The sequence below is a fragment of the Numenius arquata genome, chromosome 10, assembly GCF_964106895.1.
Source record: "Numenius arquata chromosome 10, bNumArq3.hap1.1, whole genome shotgun sequence".
Lineage (NCBI taxonomy): Eukaryota > Metazoa > Chordata > Aves > Charadriiformes > Scolopacidae > Numenius > Numenius arquata.
The window spans coordinates 35,754,128-35,774,700 of NC_133585.1; the positions used below are offsets into that span (position 1 = coordinate 35,754,128).

General features: G+C 36.1%; 1 protein-coding gene across 1 annotated transcript in view; it reads left to right on the forward strand.

Annotated features, from left to right (window-relative positions):
* The window catches only part of ANKRD50 (ankyrin repeat domain containing 50), a 43,295-nt gene that overhangs the window by 12,766 nt on the left and 9,956 nt on the right, over positions 1-20,573 (forward strand). The window contains exon 3 of the mRNA XM_074154653.1: positions 12,869-13,098. Coding sequence (XP_074010754.1) covers positions 12,869-13,098 — 230 coding nt within the window. The remainder of the gene's footprint in view (positions 1-12,868; positions 13,099-20,573) is intronic.

The window sequence follows — 20,573 nt, forward strand, 5'->3', positions numbered from 1 at the left end:
AAAGTAGAGTTTAACAGGACATTGGAAAAAAGCTGTAGGTAAAGTGCAGTTGATCCACGATGAGAAATTGTGTCCTGTATGATTTTAAATTACCCTAAATTAGCAAAATAATATCAACTCTGCCTTCTCTAACAGATCAAAACTTAGTAGTCAACAATGCAAAGAGTTTAAGAAGAATGTTATGAACTTTTCTGCTACTGTTACACTGCTGTACGTGATGGCAGTGGTACCAATACACATGAATTTTGACTAGTCTAGAAACACTTTGGTAAACTTTCCAAACTTTCACTGCATTCCACTGACAATCGTAGGCATCAGTTTGTTTTCAGTTGCTTTATTTTCTGTTGGAGAGTGTTGCCACTTCTTTTGCTTCAGCTTCATTCCGCTTACTTTCTCTTTAAAAAAATAAGAAAAAATATTTTTTTCTCCCCAGAATATTTGTAGCAGGTACTGCACATTCACATTTTGATTTTTATGATTTCAGGTATACTTTTTTCCATAGCACCTCCTTCTGTTTTAAATTATGATAGAGTTGCCATCCACAGTATACATTTTGTGTATAAATTGTTCAGGGAGGAAGAGGAGAACATAGTTTCTATCATTTGCTCTATTGTACTTAAGGCTAACAGTAAATTTTACTAAATATAAAGCTATAGAATTAGTTCCAAAGCTAAATGCATTACTGCTGTAAGATAATAGAATCAGGTTCACGTGGTGCTAACCTAACAGTGTTTTTTAAAGTAAATTACAGAGAAGTTACAGAAAGGATCAATAGGAGATTTACAAATTAAGAAAAAATGTATCTGCTTGGGGCCAGGGGAGGAAAAAAACCCCCCCCAAACCACAAGGGAACTAATGTGGACCCAGAGTGACGCACAAGGAACATATGCTGTGGATTCTACTTTGGGGCGTATGGGAGAATAATTTTGAATGGGAGACATGAAAGGTACTCCATCTGTTGCCTCTTTAACTAAGACAGTACAATTAAAGGTTAGGATAGTCCCTGTTACTTGAGAAAATAAGATGGAAAAAGATACGTGGTAATGCAAACATAGGAGGAAAGCTGTCTTAAGTGCTTGACTAGTAAGGTAAAATCTTAACAGCTTTTCATCTGGTATTTGTGCAGAGGATTTTCTGAAAATGAGGTTGGGCGGTATAATCCTGCAATCAGTTCAACAGTTGAAGTGTGGGGTGCTTTATGATGATGTGCAAGAAATGAGAAAGGCAGGTATAGAGCAACTTGACGAGGGAATGATCAAGATTTCAAAATGTAGACTGTTGTTTATCCTGGTTCCTCCAGGCAGGCAACTGAAGAACCCCCTGTTCTGAGGAAACAGCTTACTGCTGAAATAGCCACTGCAGCACCTCTTCTTTGTGTTTCCCAATCAGTAATGATGGTTTGGTTGGTTCTTTTTTGGGTTGTTTTTATTTATTTATTTTTTGAACCAAATACATAGGAAAAATCTAATTGATTTGGGGATTGTCAGACTGAACTGTACTATGATGGTAACTGTTTTTGTAGCATGTGCATTATGCTATTGTCTTTTGTTACATAGTCATGAAATAATAGAACGTAGAGCTGGCTGAACAGTAAACTAGAATAAGCTACACAATCGAATGTATGCACTGCAGTTTTCTACCTGTCTCATCTGGGCTGGGGTTTTTTTTGTTTCTTTTTTTGTGGCTAACCTTTCTCTCATGTCAACAAATACAATTGTATACATGGAAAGCAATATCTGTTTTTTCAGTTGTGTTTATGCTCTGCATAAATCAAAACAGAAAAAAGAAAAGAATTTTGTCTATCTCCAAAATGTAGAATACCACCAACAAATTCAAATGCTTGTAAAGCTACAAGAATTTCAATTCAGTTGTATACTATTGTGTTCAGATAACACTGCTCATAGAAGAAGATATATTTTTGTTTAACAAATAAATCTCAACTTTTATACGGCTAAGGAATGAGGTAGTTAATAAGGAAAGCTGAAAAGACTGTATATTTCACTTTGCTGTACCTTTGGTTTCATAAATGCTTCAAAATTAACTTTGTGATTTTAATGCCTTCTGTTGCATATATAAACTTGTTAGTTTTCTTGTGGTTCTCCACTCCTACATGTTGCATTTTGACCACAGACTTCTGAATATTTGCAAAATAAGTTATTATCCTAACTCTACAGATATGGAAAATAAGGTATAGTCTAGGTAATGCTCTCATTTCAACTAGTAATAGTTCTCAGTCTGATTTGATGCTTTCTTGTGCATTTGATGTAAAGTGTACTTTTTTTTTTTTTAAGAAAGATTGAATTATGGAAACAAACAATGAGAATTTAATTGATGCTTAATATAAAGAAAAGCAGGGATTTTTTTGACCCTAATAAAAGAGAGCTTTTAAACAACAGCTGGTGGATGGCAAATCCCAGGGGTAAATATAAATAACAGCAACTTAGACAACAGCCCAAAAACTGGGGGTGGAGGAGGAGAGGAAATAGGGTTATTCATATAGGGTCATGGGATGGACAAAGAGGAAGATAAGTGAGGTTGTAATCAAATGCCTTAGAAGTCTTTATACTAATGGGAAAAAGGTATGGCGTAAACAAGCAGAACTGGAAATATTAGTACACAGTCAAGACTGATTTAAATGCTCCAAAAGATCTGTCAGGATAACTTGTATAACCGGTATTTTAGAAAAATAAATAGCTTGTTTGGGAGTTGCTTTTATAACCTATGCTTGCTTGTAGTTCTAGAATAAACTAAAGAAGCTAAAGCCACTGAAAAATCTGTGAATACAAGATATACACTATATGTGGTGATAGTTTTACATGTGTGGTATCTACTTAAAGGTTTGTTGGTAAAAGTATTAAGTTTTATGGACTGTAAATAAAACTATCTACCAACTACCCTATTAGACCATCTTGTGTATCTGAAAGTTTACCTGCTTTGGCAAAGTATAGTAATTGTCAGTAACTAAGAGAGATTTGCACACCTCTAAACCATGTCTTTCCTAAAATTCAAGTGTTTCAGTCTACCAAATGAGCAAGATCAAGTAAGCTAAGCTTCTTTAAGATATCAGATGGAATTAGCCAAGGAATAGAATTCGGATGATAAGATATACATAGTTGAAAAATTAGAATAACAAAACACATAGTACATGAACATCAGCTGGGAAAGCATGATATTAGGAGTCGTCTGTCAGTGACCATATTTCTACTGTCAAAGAGGAGAAAATAGCTAGTGGGAAGACATAAATTTGCTTCGATCAGATTGGAAAAGAACAGCTGAGAAAATGAGAGACAACTTTTGGAGATAGTGACTGTGAAAGGATCTTAAATGCATAATGTTTAGAAGAGGAGAAAGAAGGACAAACTAAAAGCAGTGCACTTGGAGATATTGGTGACCTAAGATAATTTGTGGGTAAGATCTCATGAAGACCAGTATAATGAAAGAAAGGAATTAGCTGGAAAGACCACTGAAGTCTCAAAGCAGTATATTAAATGTCCAATTTAGCGAAACTGAGCTTCTCATCTTTCCTGCGTTAAACAGGAGGAGGAAGACTGCAGGAAAAAAAAAAGCAGATCAGCTACTGAATATGAAAGTAAAAGAGTGATGTGAAAATGAGGGCAAAACTGGAAGTTCAAGGTGCATTCTTCATGTTTCCCGCAGTGTACATTTTGTTTGGTAACAATAATTCCATATATGCCTTAGCAGAAGGAAGACAATGTCCACTAAGTGTTGGTGGGGGCGGATAAACTGATAATACTGGGAATGTTCAATGCTTGTGCTATCACCTAAAATAATTAAAACTAGCAACGAAGAAGTAAGATTACAGAAAAACATAGCCCAGCAAAAAAAGCCATAGGTTAGTATAGGTGGGACGTTTTCAAACATGAAACTGTGAACTGTTACTGATTATCTTCAAAGAACAGGTTATCTTTATCAGGATGGATGAAAATTTGGACTTGAAAAAAAAAAAGGTAGATATTTAGTCCCTTTAAAAAGGGACAAAAAGGCACTGGGGAATTAGAAGCGTGTCGATTGAAATTTAAAAAATGCTGGAACTATTTGCAAGCAGCTGGAAGATAACAAAGTGTTGAGAAACAGCTAATGTGGTATGATGTGGTTTCGTTCTGACAAACCTAATGTAACTCCTTTTTTGTATGAGAGAGTAATGGAACTTGTGCATAAGGGGTAACTGTAAATGTCGTTTTGCCTGCTAGAGGGCTTTGATACTTACATGAGACTTGTGCAAACAGGCTATGTGAAAGGTAGAACTATGTTTGGCTATGTGCAAAAAGAGTTAAGTAACTATACTTAGAGAATAATTATCAGTAGTTCATTTCCATACTGACATAGCCCATCATGTTGGGTTTCATAGAGGTCTGAGTCTGTCTCAAATTTTCAGTGTGTTCAGTAGTGGTCTGGCTGACTGAGCAGAGGGGAAACAGTTATAAATTTTTGATACTACTGGCTTCCTTGTAACGAGCATCTTGTTATCCATGGGACACAAGTAATAGGGCAAGAAGTGCAAGGTTTAAGTTGCAGGAAAACAGGTTAAGGTTAGAAACATTGCAGGAAGGGGAAAACTTCCCAATTACAAGAATAGTGAAGCAGTGGAATAGATTGCTTGGGGAGACAGAGTATTGATCAGTGGAAGTCTGTAGGAATGCCTAGGCTAGTATCTCTCAGGGATGACAGATGCAGAGCTGATCCGGCTGTAGGCAGGGAAGTGGACAAGATGACCTCTCCATCACTGGAAAACAGAAGTGGGAGAGTTTGTGGAGAATAATTTACTATTTTATAGTAAGTGTTCAGGGAAATGTATCCATTGTTTCCTGTACTCTCCTCCTCTTTGCCTTTGGTAGGAACACAGATTTTTAAATGTCAGACTGAGTAGTTTAGAACATATTGTATATGCTAGCACATATGGCAAATATATTCCATTTAAAAATATACAGCGAGAGTCAACCTGCTCATGGTAGCAGGTGTAAGTGGTTTTCAGCTACAGTTATCTGTCCTTTATAATAGCTGAGTTGTTTGCAAACTGTTCTAGGCAGTCCAACTATTACACCAAAATATTTACTCTTAAGGTTTCTACTTTCTGAGATTTTGAGTAAATCCACCAGTAGACCCACTGGCAATGCTTTATAGACAAAAATCACCTATATATTTGTAGGAGACAGTAGGAGGCCTCTAATCAAAATGCAGGAGTCCAGCATGCTCTGTTTATGTGTGACCTATGGTGCTGGTTATATGATAAACTCTACTCTTGTCAGGCCTGATGCCCTGGGGCTAGCTTTTGTGCCTTCCTTGTGGGACTGCAAGTCTGCTTTACAATTACAGATAAAATTCAGGTTGCTACAAGACATTGCAAAACCAGGTATTGAATTGCGTAAGACTTGCCTGCTGTTTCTAATTCACCGCTTCTGAAAAGACCGGACCCTAGATTTACATCTGTGTACTGAACCTAGAGCTTTCCCAATAGGTGATTCTCAGGTTTTTTTTTTTTCTTTTCTGGTTTCTGCCTCTTCCTTCAGAAGACTGACTGTAGTTGGGTGGAACTGCTAGAGCCAGTTTGTATGTCTATGCAGCCTGTAAATAAATAATTTACTAGAAACAATAACCTATATTATACTGTAGTCCACGTGTATGCATAAGTCCAGTATCGTACTTTGTCAGAAAGTCATAATCAGTTGCAGTACACTTTTTATCATGGTGAAAAACTGCAGAACAGGTACTTCAATAGCCTGATCAAACCTGTCAGTGTGTATACAGGTGTGTGCACATGAAACCCTGTCATTTCACTTTTGCCATACTTAGCCATATGTTTTATTTTGCAGCTTTTTAAGTGTAGAAGTGTTCTATGCTTCAAAACCCCTGTATTTCTCGAGTATTTCCACTGTTAGTTAAGAGTCCTGTGTATATGTTTTCCAGGATGTTATTACCAGGATGAGCAGCTGGGTGATTACTAAGAAGCAAAGGCCTGTATTGCGCATGTATATAGTGCCAAGAATTGGGGTGATATTATACAGAAAACAGCTATTGGACTTGACCATTAGAATCTCCCTTTTAATCATTAGCCAGAATGCATTACGAGGCAGGTAAATAAACTGTTTACTGTCAGTCATCCCTAAGACATAAATGCCTTGTCATAAGACAAAGTAAAACTCGCTAATCTACGAACAGTACTGCATGTAATTTGTAAAGATGCTCTGTTTTTTCTTTCTATGTCAATACAGCTGCTGAAAGTCTTCTTGGAAAGAGGATAATATTTCATCAGCTGAGCAACAGGAATTGTCAATTTTATTAGAAGTGAAATTTACCTTTTTTTTCTTTTATTGTGACCTATACCCTATGCAGTGTGGAAAACAAAAGAGGAAAATTCGGCTACTGGCATACATCTGTCTCTGCTGAAGCTTCTAACAGTCTTTAACAGCTTTATCTTCAGTGGCTTCATTCTTTTATATGCAAGTTGGAAACTGAGAGGGGGGACAGTTTTAACAGATTATACTCTGCTAAGCAACCCCTGGATTATTAGAATATACAAATGAACATGTGTCTGTAAACTCATGAGGCAGTGGGGAGAAAGGTAGGGTATTTGCTCTCACTCGTGAGAATTTTTTAAGTACAGATGATAAAAAAAATGTGGAGTTTTGCATTTTGTTCTCTATTCTTACACATTTGAAAGCTTTTATGTTTATTCCACGTGTAGTGAAAGTAGTGAAAACCCTACTGTGTATAGATTTGTGTCCTTAGGTATCTTGCAGCAGCCTGGGCTCCCTTCTGTAATGCCTGTATAACACAATTCCTTCTTCTTTTGCTGTCCTGCAGCACTTCCAGCTCTTATCTGCCCTAGAAAGCCACGTTCTTCCCTGCATGTCCCCCAGCAGTGGGCTGGGGAAGATGGAGCTTCTGCAGCACATTGTTCAGAGCTGGCAGGGGCAGCATCAGGTTTCCACTTACTGGTTAGGATTTTTGCTAGGTCTCTGTGTGTGATATTTAGGCAAAACTCCCACTACTACTTCTGTTGCTGGCAAAAATTACTATAACATTATGTAAATATAGTTGGCTTATTTGCAGTTTCACTATGTACTTCATTTTCTGTATTTTCTGATACAACATAAATGGAAATGAGTGTCTTAAAAATTACATGGTAAACTGCTGTGATATATGTTGTAAACCACCCATAAGAAGAAGATGCATGTTTACTTTTCTGAAGTTTGAGCATAGTGTTTGAAGAATTATCTATTTTATTATACATTAGGTATCATTAAATTCTTTATATATAAATATATATATTATATATATATCTTTATATATTTATGCATAAATATATAAAGATACCCATCCAATGTGTACATATATACAGGCATATTCCTCCATTACTTTAATCTTCAATAATTCTTTAGATCAAATGTGGAAATGAGCAATTTCTTTGTAAACTCTACGAGGCATTCGGGTCTCATACAGAGGACAGCACTGTGTTGTCTCTCACATAAAGTGAATGTTTTATGAGGATTCCTTGGCAATTTTTTGCCAATAGAGTAATAAATTCAGGTAAAACTCGATGTTACCTCGATTGCTGATATCATTTGATCAGCTCTACCATGTTGCTAGTAATCACCAGACCTATTCATCCAAGGTATTATGAATACATTTTTTCAGCATATGTTTACAATCCTCAAGGAATTACTTCAATTCCAAGGAATTACAGTTCTCATGGAGTTTGCAGCTATTTGCTGTTATTCTGTGTGATTGCCTATGCGCACTACCATTTCTTGTGACTCAGAATAGTGGCATTAATATTAACTTAATTATAAATATCACATATGAACTGTCTCACTGACAATAAATATTGCTCTCCTTTTTGAAATGCAAATAGTCTCTAGGAAAGATGATGTTCTCGAAGGAAGGTGTTGAGGAACTCGAGTAGGAGAATGCCAGTGTCCTAACATTTTAGAACTCCCACAGTCGGGGAGACAGATGAGTTGAAGTAGAATGTAAGGGCAACCCTACCTGACAGCAATAAACATCGCTTGGAGCACTTAGCCCTGTTTTAAGAAATCAGTTTGGTTTGTTTGCCTTATTTTTTCTGCTCATGTCCTGTAGTGGCGTTTTTTAACATGCAGCACAGCCAGAGAGAGAATGCTCTTTCCAACCTGACAAAATACAACAGTAAAAAATACAACCCAAACAGCGGATTCAGCCACATTCAGTGATAAAGTTGCAGAGAGGGCAGGGTGAGTGCCCACTTTGAACATGAATCCTGAAGCTGGTTCTCTAGCTGTAGCTTACAGATATTATTTCCTCTGAATAAAAATGCTTAGAGGCATCTAATAATTTAAAATGAGGAGGAAAAGTTAACCCCTCAATAATTAAGGAAGGAGTAGAGGAAGAAGAGGCTAATTTAATATGCAGGGATTAGGAATATGACAAATAGCTTGTGAATTTCCTCAAGGAATATGCTGTAGAAGCATCTACAAAAAAGCAGGAGGAGAAAGCAAAGAAGGAGGAGAAAGCAAAGATTGCTCTAACATGCTCTGGGCAATCCTGCTTCAGCAGGGGAGTTGGACTAGATGATCTTTATGGTCCCTTCCAACTCTAAAAATTCAGTGAAATTCAGTGAAGGCTATGTGTGGGATAGTGACATTGTCTGCTTTTTAAAAAACTTTATTTGAAAAGAACAGAGTTTGTAAATTCCTGACGCAGACCTCTGGGATGATTCTTTTTGGCATTGGCAGCTGTAACTGAAATACAAGTGTTAAACTGTAACTGTTTGGTGAGTAGGTGACTCAAAAGGCAGTTTGTTAAAGAATTGGCATAATGGTGTAGAAAAAGAAACGTAAGAGCGGTAGTAATAGTAACGCAGATTTCCAAAAAAGCCATTTCTATAATGAAATTTGAAGTATTTTGTGTTTTGCTAAAAGTAGCAGCACTTGAATTATAACAAAATGTGTGTGTCCTTCTTTTTTCCCTTGCTGCTTCTGGCTTGCTTAGGAGATGAGTGTTATACACTTGTTCTGCATGTTTGTCAGGAATGAATGCTAGCAGCTGGACAGAGAAAAGGGAGCCCTTTCAGGGATAAACTATGTTCATGCTGTAACAGTCATCAAACATTTTAAGTGAGGACGTAACTGAATTTCCTATACACCAGAGGCAATCAAATATGAGGAATATATTCATAAGAAACTAGGATTTATAACTGCTTTTGCTCCTAGAACCACTCATTAATTGTTATTTGGCACATGTGTGTTTGCCTTTTTCTTTTTTTAGCAAGTATGTGCATTCCACTGTGACTCTTTTCAGCCATTCCGGACAACACTGCTATCTTTCTACTTTGTTCTGTTATGTCTTGGTATTTTTGTGGATCCAATCTAAAGATCTCAAGGATAATCATAAGCAGAACTGCAGCATAGTCTGTATATATTCCTTCCATATGTGAAAAATCGTATTTGCGTGGGTTCAGTCAACTCAGTAGCAATCCTGAAGAATTCTGTGGGATGATTCATTGTTCTGAGGACTTCTTATTTGCTAGAAAGCCTGTAAAACATGTTCGCTCTGCATAAATAAGTCATTACATTCCCATTAAAATTAATTCCATCATTTAAAATACCTAATCGTGCTGTTTTCTCTAGAGATTTTGTATTTTTACTGACTAATTAATTTAGCTGTTTTAAATCACAGTTTCTGTTTCAGAAATTTTCTGTAATGATAGCCACTTTTATATCTGTATTGAATATAAAAGTTATAAAGATAAAGCTGTTATCCTTTCAGAATGAAAAGAAAACCAACCTCTAATCTTTTGAGAGGTACTCTGCAAATTAAGCAATCTGTTACAATAATCTGTAGATGAATCTGCATTTACGGAAGTACTTTAAGACATTGTCAGTTTCATGTTGATTTATATAATTTTCCTATGCACGCAAGGAGTTGTAGGGGAGTGGAATTACTAAGTCACAGTAAACATGATGTGATTTCTGGCAAGTTAGTGCAGCACTTACCGTCTCTGAAAAGTTTCACTATTATGTTACTTGGCATCTACTCTGAACTCAAGAGATATGAAATGTCTAGGAAGAACAGAATTTTATCAAATGGTTTCTAAGGGCACTTTAAGATAAAGACTTATCAATGTCTTGTCAATGCCACACTTTTAATAATATTGCTGTAAGTTGGGACAAGTCATTCTGCCTCATTTCTTACATGCATGTATATATATGTATATGTGCATATATTTTTCCTAGTGGAATTTAAATTAAGATTCAGAAATAGAAGTGAAATAGAAAAAAGCAGAGCACAGGGAGACAAGTGTCTGTGGAATAGCTTTCTATGGAGCACCATCAATATCCTAGGACTCTTCTGCCTGGAGAGATATGGCTCAGAGAGGCTGTGGTACAAGTCAGAAGATTACAAATGACATGGAGAAGGTGAATACGGCATAATTGCTCTCTTTCCATTCCAGCACAGAAGCAAAAGGGTATCAAATGAAACAAGGATGTTTTGGATTTAAACCTACAAAAGGAAGTGATTATTTTTTTTTTTTTTTCATGCAGTATGTAACTAAGCTGCAGAAGGCCTTGCCACAGGATGTTGGGGATGCCGGAGGCTTAAATGGGTTCATAGAAAACCTGGACAAACCTGTGGAAGCGTGGTTAGTTAAGGGGTGTTAAAAGCAAAGACTGAGTCTTGGGTTCAGAAAGTCCCTGGATGCACTGTTTGCTGCGGTCCCCGAGAGTTCTGGGAAAATGTGGTTTAGTGCTTGCCCAGTGCTTACATTATTCCTTAGACATCTGCTTTCACCCCTGTTTGGAGACAGGGTGAACCCTTTGATTTGACCTACTACAGCCAACTGTTACATACTGCAGGAATTAAGCAGAATGATTTGGGACTCTATGCCAGATATGATGGTTAGCTTTTCTTGGTGGTATTCCCAATAGGTAAATACTTGCACAAGAACGTTGTTGGATGCTCCTAAGATGTTTTGTAGGCATTTTTTTAGGGTCACACAGATTTTAAGTGACATTTAAATTTGATACCATTACCATTTCTTCATGTCTTATAGTAGTAAAGAAAATTAGTTTTGATAGAAAAAGAAATGTTGCAGGGAAAATGCCTTGACATAAATAACTGAAGGGGCAAGGCAGCATTCTTGTGGGGGAAGGGGTGGAAAATGTGGTCATTTCCAACTGCCTCCTTTCATTGTGGGATTGGCATCACTCAGGAAAGTAATTTTAACCTTATGGCTACTTTAATTTCCTGTTCTGTAAATTGGTAGCTGCTTAACTTCCCAGTTTAGTGAACAGTGATTTTAGTTGTACTTCAGGCATCTTCTGAAAGGATAACTAGCTGTGGAAGTACCAAAGAATTCTCAGTAGTTTTGTGCATCTGAAAAAAAAAAAGGGGGGGGGAAGGGGGGCAATGTTAGGGATTTAAAATCCATCTAATACCGAATACTTTCAGAACACAAGTATTTTGTGCTTCCTTTTTATACCTTTGGGGAATTTCTCCAAGCGTAATAGATCACCTAGTCTGCTCTGCTAGATTCTACTGTTACTGTCAGACAGGAAAGGTGCACCACTCTTTCTACTTTGTGTTTTTCTCAGAAAACCAGAAAATAACAAACCTTCCACTAACAGGGTTTACAAATAATTTCTAAGTGGGTTGCGTTCTTCAATTAACAGGTAAAATTTGCCTATATTCCAGTTTGAATGTTTGGTAGGTGATAATGCATTGACCAAAGTCTTCTGAAGATACATTTGTCCAGTAAACCAAATGAAAACAGATTATTATGGTCTTGAGTAAAACAAAAAATACTTAATGATGTGCATGCCTTCTGGACACATGCAAATAGTAAATCTACAAAAGAGAGTAAACTGTTAGATACATATTTTTTTCACCTCTTTTCATTTTCTGAGTATTTTTACTATAAAATCAAAGTTTACTTGCTAAATATATTTTAGATTAAGATTAATTAAAGATAATTTAGTCAGTGAAACGTATGGGCCTAAATCATTATTAAGTTTCCCAAAAACCAGAAGTGTAGCGTAGCATGGAAATACTGGATATGCATACAGCAGTTATGTAGTAGCTATTTAAAGATAGATGTTAAGTGCAGAGTTAGATATATTTTTAAGGAGTACTATTAAGATTGGCAACAATACATGCAAATTTGAGATTTTTAACTGCACAATCAGATGCATTGGTATAGAGAATAGCATCCTGAGGATGCAGATAATCCTTTTCCAGTAATAGGAAGTTGGCAGCTACAATATGAATAAGACCTAATGCATCAAAGACATTACTAAATGCCTCAATCTGTTACTACATTAATTTGCATTTCATTTGTGAAAGTATGGCAGAAATTCTGTTCTTTGTAAAACTATTTTTTGTTCAGACTTAAACCCTTTGAGCTTTGATATTTCATGTGTCTTCTATTTAGACTTTTGTTTCATGACCAGCTGTTGCTCACTATTAGTTTCTGATAAGTGGTAATAACAGCTTTGTCAGAGACAACAGCAATGAAGTTCTTAAACTGTAGGCCAAATCGCTTGTTTCTTGAAGCAACATTATCCCAAGTCTTCTAATCAGCCTTGAACAACATTATATTGTTTTAAAGTATTGTTATAAATTGTAGGTTCATTAAAAATGAATATTGCCTAAGCAGGAATTACCTCACTGCCTGTTCAAACTATCTCTCTCTCTGTTAGTTCAGTCTACCTCAGTATTTTCTGTGGTAGCTATTTTAAAAAAATTCCTTAGGCTGTTTAAAAAATAACTTTGCATTTTAAGTTGATTGTAGCTTCAACTTGAATGACTACATGATATTCAATGTATTATTAAATCTATTTAAAATACTGATTTTATTTCATGTTCCTTACAGGTGCGTTCTGCTTCCTCTCTTGGGAATGAAGCCCCCTCAGCAGAGCCTCTTCCTGCTCATAGATTCAGTTGACGAAGGCTGTAATGTTTCCGAGAGTGAACAGACTTCTACAAGTTTATCTGGAACAATAGCGGAGCTTTTAGCTGGCCACTTCGAGTTCTTCCCTCCCTGGCTGCTCCTCCTGTGTTCTTCCCGCAAGCAGAGTAAAGCTGTTACAAAAATGTTTACAGGTGAGTACAGAGCGTAGGAAGTGTTTGTTACCTGCACCTGTAACTAGGACGTAGTATTTACAAGACCCTTGGTGATGGTTGGAAGTACTGATGCATTCTTAGTTCTAAAAAATGACAATCACAAAAATGGTATTTCTAAAAAACACACTCCAGTTTACTGAGTACTATAGAAAGCTTAAATCAGCCAAGTATTTCACAGATAAATTGTGTCTTTGCAATACATCTGCAAAGAATATGGCTGCTTTGAGTTTTCCTCTTGCTTTGCTACTTTTAAAAAGCTTTGAAACAGTGTAGGTGATGTGTAAGTATGTAAGTATGTCGACTGCATACACCCATTCCTTACAACCTCAAAAGATTTTTTTTCATCTCCCATTAAAATTGCTCCCTTTATTTTCAGAAAGCAGGGAATAATCTTTGAAGGTGGAACTTGAGAGGGGAACAATGTAGATGTGGATTCTTGGAGTATACTTTTGGCAGAGGTTGCACAGTAAAAAAATTCTTTACAGCTTCTTCATCCAGGCTTTACTGTGTCATGAGGACATTTCTTCACTATAATGACATTGTTACTAGAAGTTCTCTGAAATTTAATAAAGGGCAATATCTAGACTGGATTCCAGGCCTATGTATAAAGCCTGTGTGTATTAAGGACGCAATTAGGACAAAAATGTGATTATAGAACATAGACCCATAGGCTTGCTCGTTCCCACAGTGGCAAAAGGTCAATGGGATAATTGCATTTTGGAATGAAGTACTGTATTAATCAGTGGCAGACATGAAGATTGGTATTTGGGAGTATGTGAGAACTAAAGGAAACTTTGGGGTAGCTTCACAGGGCTCTTTTGGACATTCATATGGGAATACTTTTGTCAAACCTTGGCTGATTAGATACGTTGTCACTGCCAAAAAAACAGACAAAAATTTCTTCAGAGCAGTTTTATTTCCTTTCCATTGAGTCATATAATGTTTCAGACTAGTCCTAAAATATTACTGTTGTCTTCTAAGTATGTTTCCAGATGGAATTCCTGACAGGAAAAATCAGCAGAACTAATGGATATGCCTTTAAAATAAATTTAATTTGAATAAGTTAATTTCTCATTTCCACAGAGAATGACTTGATGAACAGCATAAAGGAAGTTGGCTTGTGATATTATAATCCAATCTTCACTGTGGAAAAGGTACAGCAAAGAAAGAATGAATCCCAAAATAATTGGACACAAATTGAGAAGGAATTTTAGGGTCTCTTTTGGAGGAAGTGGGGTTTTGTTCCACTATGAAAGAGAATTGTGACATTACAGCCAATGTGACGGTTACCCACTTCCTACACTGTTGGATGATTTTCCTATTTACAGCCAATATTCAAGTTTGTGAAAGATGTAGTGTGGATGCGAGGAGCATGGCTGAAGCTTCTGTTAACTTCAGATACATCGCAACTTTGTGTTATTAAACTTGAGATAGTGGTCATTTCTTTTCTGATTCTAGTCTGAAAAGGATAGACTCTCATTAACACTTCTACTAGGGCAAACTCTTCTCCTCCTTTGTGATATTAGAATGTTTACTTTTAGACAAGCCAATTTATAAAGCTATTTAATTGGTGAGCAGGCAAAATTCAAGATCAATGATAAGTATTCTTTGCACTCGTGACTGAAGAAATAAGTGGTGTATAATGTGCTGCACTCTGGACACTATTGGACTGAATTTCTAATACTTACAATTTTCCAGCAAATGAGTGTTTGCAACCATAACTAATATAATCACTGTACATTTTCTTCAAAGGTGTTTCTTCAATTTAGAACCAAAAAAACTCAATTTCACTGTACCTTAGGAAGATAGATTGAATTCTTTCAGGATTATTTTAGGAAAATGTGTCCCATTTCTATTTTCTTCTGCTAAAAATTTTGGAGTGTGATATGAAATGTATATTAACCAATATTTGTTTACGACTGTTTTCATTTAAAATTTTCATGCAGTGAGAATTTCCTTCAGATATCTGCTGAAATGAGAGCTAAATCTGTTCTTCAGAAAGTGTTATCAATGACTGGGAGCAGGATTTCTGCTAATGATGCTCTTTTCTGGGTGTGCAGTTCTGCAAGTATCCCCCTAGCCAAGAATAGTGATGGCATGGAAGAGAGTCCATACTTTCTCATTCACTGTCGTCTTGACGCTGCCAGTGGTGAATACCTCATCCCAGCCACTCTGAAAATGAAAAAAGGAGGAGGGGTATTTATTCTGGTCCTCTTTGTTCCTTCACTTTTGTTGGTGACTTACTCATGAAAGTTGAATAGTTGTGCTTGCATCTGCTGCAGCTTGTGTTCTGGGCTCTTCTGTATTCCCAGATAGTAGCACAATGAGCAACAGATTTTTTGCCTTACTCAGATTCTCTGCTTTCATTAATTTAAAAAAAAAGAAAAAAAAAGTTTTGCCTCTTGTGGCTGCAGAGACAACCTCAAAAATATGAACCAAATGTAAAATGAAGCCTGCATGAGTCTGCGGTCACCCTCCACAGTGAGCAAAAGCCAGCCAATTGAATAAAAGAGGAGGGGAACAGATGATGCGTGTCCTCCTGCCTTCTCCTGCATATGCGCTGTCACCAACTGCCACATCATGCCTGGGTTTTTTTCTTACAGGCTTTTTCCTAAATTTAACAATTCTCTATCTTGCGCCCGTAATTGTCCATATTACCTCCCACATCGTCATTTGCTATCATTTGGCTACAGGTATGGACAGTTAAGCAGCTACATTAAGCACAGTCTTTCCAATCTTCATATTGTAATGTTAGATAAAGTTTTCTTATATTTCTAAATAAGATTTAAAAAGCCCTTTAACCTGAAAGTAGCACAGAACATACCATTTTATTTTATTTTAATGTTTCAGCTAATTAGCTAATAAAAATGCTTCTTCTAAAATTAGGCTAAATCTTGAAAGCATAGCAGTTGTTCTTACAAAACTAAATTCCCTTTTTAAAGTTCCATCATATTAGTTTAAAAACTTTAGGCATTTTAAAATGAGGTGATTTTATTTAGACAGGTTTGAGTGAAAAGCAGATAATTGTTCATTCACAGCATAAAGGTAAATAGACAAAAGTGCATATGTACAAATGCTCTATTTATTGGTTTAAAGAGGCTTTTTTTTAATAGGCATTTATTTAATTTCTTCTTTTTTGCTGCACACATAAATCAAATATCTGTGACATGGTGCTTCATCATACCCCTAAATTAAACACTGACATTCTTCATCCAAAGAATTCCTTCTCATGCATGAGGCATGACTGCACCAGTGTGGTACAACCCATGCAGATGTCACATGTCAGGGTGCCATAGTTTCCATAAAGTTAATGTTGGATATCAGAAAGCTACTGGAAACTACAATAAAAAGAATCAAAAGTGGATGTGAAAGGGTGCAGTTTAGCCTCAGAGACAGCTTAAGCTCCGTTCACCCACTTATCCATAGGCAAAAGCTGACAATAGACATAGATGACAATCTGTCATTCATTTTTTACTCTTCCTTTTATCTATCATTCAGTTCCAGACAGCCAGATATTATTAAGAGCTGATGTTTATCCAAAATTATTCTGGATTAGAAATCTTGGAAGCATAAGTCTTTCTCATATTTCTGCTATTTGCTGGTTCTGGTCTGAATAGATGTGCAGGGTTTGTTTTCTTGTAGCCTTTTCTAAAATTAAAAAATAATCAAAAAATGTGAAAACTTTAGAGAAATATAGTAAAAATCACAACCCAGCTTCTCCCCACCCAGAAAACTCATACTGTTTGGTAATTGAAGCTATTCAGGTAGTCATATTGCTGGATTCCTAAATCAAATCAGTTGCCTGATTAGGGACTGAACCTTTTCTCATTAACTGCCATTCCAGAAGATAAATGGCATGAGACCCCTTCAAGAGAAATTGCTTCAAAAAGGAAAATCTAAGTTGTCCTCTTAATTTTTCATTGTAGGTTGGAATTTGTTTGAGTGGTTTCATGTTACTTTAAAGCTTTTATGGGAGTTGGATTTTTACTATAAAAGATAATTTTTATATAAGTATGTAGTTGTAAAATTGTATTCTAATTTCTATTCTTTGAAAAAGCTTATTTGTGTTTTGGTTTGGTTTTCAGAAACAAAATATTTAGAAGGCTTGGGAAATACACTGGGAGCTCTTAATTACTGTTTCCTTTCTTCTCATTACCACTTTCTTCTGATTGCACAGTACCAGGGAATTTCATATTACCTAATAAAAACTTGCGTGTGAATTTTGAACTTACTCGTTTTGTAATTTAAGAGGGAAGACTAAATTGTTTTAAATTTACTATTATCTGTAAATCTAACCAAATAAACTTCTGTGCCATGATACGGACCAGCGAGAGCAGCAGATTTCAGCCTCAATGTCTCTTAGCGTCTGGGGTAGATGCAGTGAAATTTGTAATGCATAGTATACTGCAAATGCACTAAAAGCTAAGTGTGCTGCTTGAGTTTTCAGGTGCATTTTATTCTGCTGGATACTTTATTCTTTTTGAGCAGGTGTGCATAAATGGCCATAGAAATACTTAATATATGCTTAGATCATCAGTGTAAATTAATGCCAAAACACTGACTTGTTTTTAATCATTTAGATTACTTTAAAGTTAACAATTCAGTTAAATGAAATACATTATAATCTTTTTATTTAAAACTTTTGTAATTTACTTATGTAAATGTATTTAAAGATATGAAAGTAGAAGAATATTTTTAAGTATTTACTGGAACCTGCTAGTTAATAGCTTAATTTTTATTATTAAAGTTTGAAAAGGTTGACATGCTATAAAAGTATTTATATAGCCAAGATACTTTTTTCCTTTTTTTTTTTTTTTTCCTTTGAATGACCCTAGATCTTGCCAAGAAATACATTTGGAACTGATTTGTTTACAGAACTGCCAGGAATTTAATAAGTCAGAAAAATCCATATTGGAGCTCCCATTGGGTTGAAAGTGATGTGTTGTAAGAACAATTTCAACAATGCCAAAAGCAGGGTCGTGGGACTGCAAGTTCTGTCTACTGCACTAAGAGTAGTTCATGGGAATGCATCTGAAACAAAATGAGCTTTCTCTTAATGTTTTGGTGTTTCTCATCCATGAAAGTGACTTATTGTATCTGGTAGGGTTGAAAAGCAAGTTTGCAGGATCTTTGTTGGGAAATGTAAAATGACCTCATTTAGATAGATGTTTGGGCGAAAAACCATGTCTTTGTTTTCCTCCTTCAAGCTAGCAACAAGAATTTGATATTTTTTAAAAAAAATATTTCTATCTATAAGGCCTTTTCTGAATGATTTGCTTATTATAGTATGGCATGGTGCAGTGGTTAAAATTAACAACCTATTTCTGTTCAAAAGTCTGTTACAATGGCAATTTGTTAATCCCAGCCCTCAAAGAGCATATCATCCCTGGGATGTGTGAATATCTGTATGAGAGCAGTGTGCTTCTTGCTATACAAGCTTGTCTTCAGATAGGATATATAGGATCCCATTAACCAGGAATATTTGGAAATATTGCAGAAGAAAATAAACAAATTTTAGCTTCTGTGAACATACAGCCAATCAAATGTTTAAATTACTGATTTCTGGACTATTCAGTGCTCAGAAGTCTTCTGAAATTTATTTGCTTGGCTTGAAGTGCTTAGACGTTTGGTATATCTTAGGTAAGCACAGAGTAGGGCAGTATTTTTAACCCTAATATGGAACAAAGTAATGATACAGTCTCATTTAAAGGGGAAAAAAAACCCAGCCCAAACACACAAACCCTTTTTCAGTTTTTCTTTTGAGGGCTTGGGTTTTTTTTTATCACATCCAAAATGGTTTTGTTCATTTTCCCACCCATTTTGGGAAACAAAATGAAAATTGGTATTCAAAGAACGTTGCAAGATAAGCAAGAGTCTTTTGCTGTTGAAGCACACATACAAGAGATGCTTAAACAGTTATCACTCTGCAAGTTTTCATGTGAAGGCTGGGAGTCGAGGGAGGTGAGGTGTCGTCATTAGTCAGTCAACACTAAATATTAGCTGAAGTCTCAGGATTGCTGTCATCTGAGTCAATCGGGGGTTTTCTCATTGGGGGGGAAATGAAATCAACAACTGTAAAAACTGTGAAAAACCAATTGAGTAATTTAAAACTAAAAATAACTGACATGTGTAGATATATATCGGAATGAAGGATGTTAGCATGGGATTTTGTGAGCAGAGTCACTTATGACTAAACACATTGAGAAGGAGTTCTCTACTCCTACAGGTAGGAGAGCTCTCTACCTGTTCTCATTCAGCCAAGTGACAGGTACAAATCTGACTAGGAGAAGCAGAGAGGTTCAAAGAACTGGAAGGTGAGTGAATGCTCTGATTTAAGCAAAACAGAGCTGTTCCCTGCACACTTGAGACAACCAAAGGGACACTTGTGTCTGATTACAGCTTTGTGTATGCGTACAACTGTGTATGCCCTGGTTTTAATGCCTTTGGTTTTGCTTCTGCATCTTCTGAAGGATCATAACCTAGAAACAGCCTTTCACTCAAAGTGAAAGCTTGGGTTCTGCAAAATCACAGGGCACTAGCTGTCCTTACTGAGGGAAATTTCTTATTTGGTTTATGTACATGAATTGTGGGCTTTTCAGAGTTACATACAGAATATTTTAATCAAATACATAGTAAATTGATTGAATTATGCCATTCTGCAAGTCAAGTTAGGACATTACTTGAAGTTGTGACAAATTATGGTGGATAAAGATGGTTCTGTGTTTCTTTTGAGAGCAAAAAAAATATGCCTCTGTGGAATGGAGAAAAATCCCCCAAAATTGTTTTCTGCCTCCTCGCCTTCTCATTCAAAAATCTTCAATTAGACAATCTTATTTGTGTAGTCTTAGCCTTAGAAGTGACTGTGCAAAAGTGTCCTATCCAGTCATTTTATTTTGGGGAGAAGCATGATTTGTATGTAGGTATTACTAATCTAATGTATTAGATTTAGTGCTGCTAGACTTGTAATGCTACCATAATTAATAAGGGAAGCAGAAATATTTTAGTAAAACTACCATAGTTTGCCTCTCAGTTTTAATCTGTTGTGTTAGTACAATGCTCATGTAGACTAAACAATTAACAGAGTGAGCTTAATGTGACATTCAGAACCTCTGCTGAAGACACTTGGAAGCGAAAGCCACAGCTCTGTTATCAGGCTGAATTTTCAGTCAGAACAAGCTCACAGACTGAGCAGGTTGATCCACAGAATGTTTAAATACAATAAAAACATAGATCTGAAAGTAACATTCTTTAGAGTCTCACTTAAAATTATTTGCTCCGTGCAGATGGGGCCAAAATTGTGTTGAATGCATTGCTCTATGGTTACTTTTCTTTCAAATATAATTTAGAGGTTAGTAACTGCTTTGGTTTGAAAAACAAAGTTGGGGTTTTTTTATGACTAGCTGATCTAACTGTAAGGAAATCTGTGCAATTTGTTACACTGGATGAAGAGATTA